This window comes from Nicotiana tomentosiformis, chromosome 4 (assembly GCF_000390325.3).
Source record: "Nicotiana tomentosiformis chromosome 4, ASM39032v3, whole genome shotgun sequence".
In the NCBI taxonomy this organism is placed as follows: Eukaryota; Viridiplantae; Streptophyta; class Magnoliopsida; order Solanales; family Solanaceae; genus Nicotiana; species Nicotiana tomentosiformis.
In genome coordinates this window covers 134,007,740-134,012,772 of record NC_090815.1, presented here as the reverse complement: position 1 = coordinate 134,012,772, position 5,033 = coordinate 134,007,740, and the positions used below count along the sequence as shown (strand labels likewise).

Below are 5,033 nucleotides of genomic sequence, written 5' to 3'. Positions count from 1 at the left end.
ATCAAAATAAAAGAGCATTATAAAGCATCATGCGTTCACGCATGTCCGGGGAAAGGCCACATCCCAAGGGGTGTGATGTAGGCAGCCCATCCTGATGCAAGCATCGGTGCCTGATCCACTACTCGAACTCGTTGATCAGATGTAGATAACTTGACTGTTGCTCTAAGGCTCTCCTTCACATAAATAAACATCAATATACTTGATTTTCAATTACTTATATGAAGTAATAAAGCTTTAATTTATCAACGGAATCAAGAAAGAAGCACAGGCTGGACGAATTTGAACACATTTTTTGGACCTTTGATTCAACGTTTACGAACTAGGTGATACATATCTTGATCTTGATCGAATTCATGCATTTACAAGAAGCTGTTGATATATTTTTTGAGGATCTGATCAACAATAATCTTGTAAGCTTTCTCAGTAGGATGATAACTATCCCAAAACAAATACTTTGTATCATCTTCACATGTTCCACTGAATTTGTTGCATAGTTTTGCCCCTTCTATTGTTCCTGTGCCACAACACCCTTTCTCTACTTCTTCAAATCCTACAATCAATTCATAACATAGCACAAAATTGATAAAAGAAATAAACAAGAAAATAAAGAACAAAAGAGGAAGAAGCAACTTTTTGGAGTACGTTTATAGAAGGTTAATGTGTATAGTACCATATTTTTGGGGATTAAAAATGAGACCAAGTAGAGGATTATAGATATCGATGAAGACGAGCTTGGACTGAGGTAAGTTTTTGGATGATGAATTAATTGCAGTAGAGAATTTGGTGTTGGCCAATTGTGCAGCTTCGTTGTATTCTTGAGAACACACTCTATAAATCCCCCCAGCAAGTGTTCTTTGTGATGGCAAACATCCGATTGGTGGAATTCCTAAAATCCAAAATTTTCTTGCTCCCAACTTGTACAATTCCTTCCATGAGGAAAAAATAACACTTGAATTAGTATTTATGTAACTTACTGAAAATCCATTTAATTTGTAATCAATGGTACTAAAGAACTATCTTTATAGGCGGAATTCATTCATTTTGAGATCAGATAACTATTTAATAGGTAAATTTCATAAAGGATCACTAAATTATCTCTTTTTTTTCCATCAAATTTTACATAACTTTGTTTTATCACACAAAAATCATAATATTGCCACCAATGTAAATATAAACTTCCGAAGCACTGACATATTTGTTTTGCTGGCTTAAGTTGTAATATCAGCACATTCCACACTTTAACCTATTTTTTAATCTAATGAATACCCGACTCTACTTGTAAAGAATAACCTACAAAAACCAGAATCCATCGCATAGTTTAGATCCCAACAAAATTTATGTCGGTTTTATTAAAAAAGTCCGCACAACTAAATGATCTATAGTTTAAGTACTGGGGTGCGAATACGTTTTTCCAAAATTTTAAATATGAATATGTTGTCTTATTTTTAAAATATGCCTCTTATATATTAATTGACTCATACTAGTAATTATTTTCAATATTCTGAGTCATAATTAGTAAACATAAAATGAAAATAGGCATAGAGGTATATATACTAACTTTGAGAAATTTAGAAGCTTCGGCCACCATGAGATCAGTATATGAGTTAATATCCTGCTTTAAGCGAATTCCAGCAGTGAAGTAAGTATTGGCTAGATCGTCAGTGCCAGCAACCACCATAAATAAGCTATTTTTCAGAATATAATTAGCTTCTTCTTCCCCAACTAAACCTTTCAGCTTCCCAATATATTCTTTGAACTGAGTTAATTGTGTTGATAGGTGTATGGCTGCCTGATTAACATTTAGAAAGAAAAAAATAGGACCAAGAATTAGTGTTGGGAATGATTAATGTTGCTAATTATACTGATTAAATCCATCACAAATAAATATTCTCTCCGTCTCAAATTATCTGTCGTGTTTCTCTTTTACACGCCCCTTAAGAAACATTAATTAGGAGGAGGGTTGGACTGTTTTATTCTTATTATCGTCTTATATAATCTCTATTCATTGAATATTTATTCTATTTATATGCTATCTACATCTTTAAGAAAAATTATTATTAAGGTTAAAATGGGAAAAATATAATTTATTTTGTCTTGAACTTCTAAAATGAAAAATAATTTTAGATAACTATTTTTAGAAAATACGACAGATAATTTAAGACGGAAGGAGTGCTAGAAATGGTTAATTACTTTAACCGAAGGGATAATATAATACGTAAAAAGTTACCACGAGAGTAGCTGTTAGAGGATCATATCCACAACCTCCTGATGCAAAGCTTACTCCAGTTTTTATATCTTCAGTTTTCAAATTTGGATCTAGATAAGCCGGTATGAGCTTTTTTATCCCAAGTTCGTCCGCTGAAATTGATGGAAAGTGTTCAATTGAATTCAGTATTTTGACACAGAATATAGACACACACACACACATATATATATATATATATAGACATATATATGTAGAGTAATATTTTAACCTAATATTAGGTTATGAATTTCAAAAGTACAATAAGTTTAATGTTAAAAACTTTAAATACTAAACTCATAAAATCCAAATCCCTACTTTGCTTGTACTTAAAAGTTTTCAAAATACTACCTATCAAATCCGGCGGTGTCTTGCCATTGCTGAACCTTCCGGTTGGCATTCCGCCCACAAAATCCTTACCATAAGGCTGAAAATTACACTTTATTAGCGTTGTAATATTGTTATTATTTCCTTGATCCACAATTGAATCTCCAAAAGCAAACACTGCCTTAAATATCACGTTCTGTGGAAGCTGCACCTTCGCTTCACATACACTAAACAACACAAAAGTAACATAGAGTAAAACCTTTACCCTATACAACAAACACTTTACTATACCAAAAGAAAACATTGTATACAACTTAAGACACTTCCTTTTCAATAAAACTAACAAAAGAAGGTGTGGGATTTATAAAGCTTTGCAAATGTCGTGTGTACTTGAGTAGCTAGTAGAGAGGCTACAGATATATGGGATTGATCGATTTTATGATTCATTACAAATGTTCTTTTAGTTATATGTCCTTGAGATTAATATAAAATAAATAAAAAGATCTTTGGAGAGATATTTTCTTCTATTTAATTATAACCGGTCACAAGAGATCCTTGTGAATGGCTTCTTTGGAACCTAAACTAACTTTTTACTGCAATTTTTCACAACATGAAAAAAGTTTCCTAGTTATTTTGCTACTTCATTCTAAATGTGCCAAAATAATTAAATTGTACACATAATTTACTGATTTAAACCAATCATGCACAGCTTCTTTAATAGTAATCAAGAAGTACGATGCAGGGATCAAGGTTAACCTCCCACGTTGAAGGTGGTTTCAATTAATACAAAGTAGGAATCTTTAAATAAATAATCGGTCAAATTTATTATTTACTTTTCCTAGATGGTATACATAAACTATATATTAATTGTATACGGTTATATATATATATATATATATATAGTTATAAAACTGTATTGCTGTAATAAACAATTAAATCACTAAACTTTCTGAAATATATAAAAGTTAGTAACACTTGTTTAAAGAAATAAATTCTGGAAAAACAGTGTAGGAATAAATCAAACCCACTGAATACACAGTGTGTCCTTAAGGAAATTATTCCCCTCAAGTACCCGAGGTGCTGAAATATATCCTCCCAGGATAGAACGATTTAACTCACCGGAGTGTTGGTACCAAAACGCCGGTGAACAGTGAGCCACTCGAAAGCTGTAAAACACACTGGAATTTTTGTGCAGAAGAAGAAGAAGAAGATCAGAAAATTTCTTAAGGAAAGATTCTGGGATTCAAAGTATATTTATAGAGTTGCTGATATTGTTTCTGAAAAGGTTAAACAATCGATCTTTGACCAAATCCAACCGAAGCCGAGCGAGCGACGACGACGACGACGCGAGGCTTGCCTTCTTCTTAACTCTTTAAAAGCTAAAAGAAGAGCAATTATATATATACCCATCAAAAGGCTTTTCTTCCTCCAATATGGGACAATGTCCCTTTGCCAAGGAGGGAAACTCAAATATTTCATTTTCTCTCCATTTCTCATTCACCCTCTTTAAACTACACAAGCTTAAAATTTTAATATATATATATATATATATATATTATATTCACTGGCTACTTTTATTTTAAGTTGTTGGTTGATTTACAAAATGGCCTTGGAAGTGAGTGGTCTTAAACTTTTGACTTCACTTGCCCAATGGGCAAAACTTTAATTTTAACAAGTTTTGCCTCCCCTTAGGTAAATCTTTTGACTTTTGACTTTGAAGGTTTGCGCATGGAGCAATCGAGGGTATAAAGTTCAAAACTATTCATTTCCAATAGGTCGTCTGGTGTAATTTCTCGAAGTTTATATTTTTTTAGAAGAATTAGCCCAAATAGCTGCCCACCAATCGTTTAAACTAAAAATAACCGGTAGAGGTATAATATATACATAATTTATGTATTGTATGTATATAATTGTGTAAAATTAATATATAATCTGTATATGGCTAGAAAAAGTAAACAATAAATATGACCGGTTATTTGTGTATTTTTAACCATCAAATATCTGAATGCCATTGGTCCAACTAATTTGAATTTGTATTGGATAGGTCCATTAAGGAAGAAAAGTACTCCTTACCAAAAATTCTTCGTTAAGAGCGGAGGAATTTCAGCCATCCCATTATTCCCTTGGTGGTGACCAAATTACTTTCGATGATCTTGTGTTTCTTATAACCGGTAATACATGATATCCTGTGTGGGAGATTTACCTTAGTCGAAGCGGTCATCCAAAAATTTTATTAGATATATATAAATAATACAATGCATGCAAAATAACTATAAGTAATATAAAATGATACCACTTAACACGAGTAACTCTTGGTTTGCTTGTCCTTGTGATTTTAAAATTTATAGACTTACTTCCTGGAAAGGCAAATGTGAGCTAGGAATGATTCTTTGACCTCTTATTGTAAAAGGAGACACTAAAACAGTAGGCTACATCAACTATTTTCTTGTAGAAGAGGGACATA

At 32.2% G+C, this 5,033-nt stretch overlaps 1 protein-coding gene across 2 annotated transcripts; it reads right to left on the bottom strand.

Moving 5' to 3' along the window:
• Window positions 1-270: 270 nt before the first annotated feature.
• On the bottom strand, window positions 271-4,792 carry LOC104117846 (GDSL esterase/lipase EXL3-like). Of its 2 annotated transcripts, XM_070200286.1 has the most exons (6): window positions 4,643-4,792; window positions 2,594-2,796; window positions 2,228-2,358; window positions 1,559-1,789; window positions 671-926; window positions 271-550 (listed from the first exon to the last, which is right to left on the bottom strand). In XM_070200286.1, the coding sequence occupies exons 1-6, from the start codon at window positions 4,678-4,680 to the stop codon at window positions 360-362; spliced, it is 1,050 nt and encodes a 349-aa protein (XP_070056387.1). In that variant the 5' UTR covers window positions 4,681-4,792; the 3' UTR covers window positions 271-359. The 2 variants fall into 2 exon arrangements, with proteins under 2 accessions (XP_070056387.1, XP_009627261.1); XM_009628966.4 differs by lacking the exon at window positions 4,643-4,792 and having other exon boundaries at window positions 2,594-3,022.
• Between the last annotated feature and the right edge of the window lie 241 nt (window positions 4,793-5,033).

Coding starts and splice junctions, on each gene's coding strand:
- LOC104117846 (XM_009628966.4), bottom strand. CDS start 2,873: ATGTTTTCTTTTGGTATAGTAAAGTGTTTGTTGTATAGGGTAAAGGTT. Junction 1,790..2,227: donor CTCTAACAGCTACTCTCGTG/GTAACTTTTTAC, acceptor AATGTTAATCAG/GCAGCCATACACCTATCAAC. Junction 927..1,558: donor AAGCTTCTAAATTTCTCAAA/GTTAGTATATAT, acceptor TCCTCATGGAAG/GAATTGTACAAGTTGGGAGC.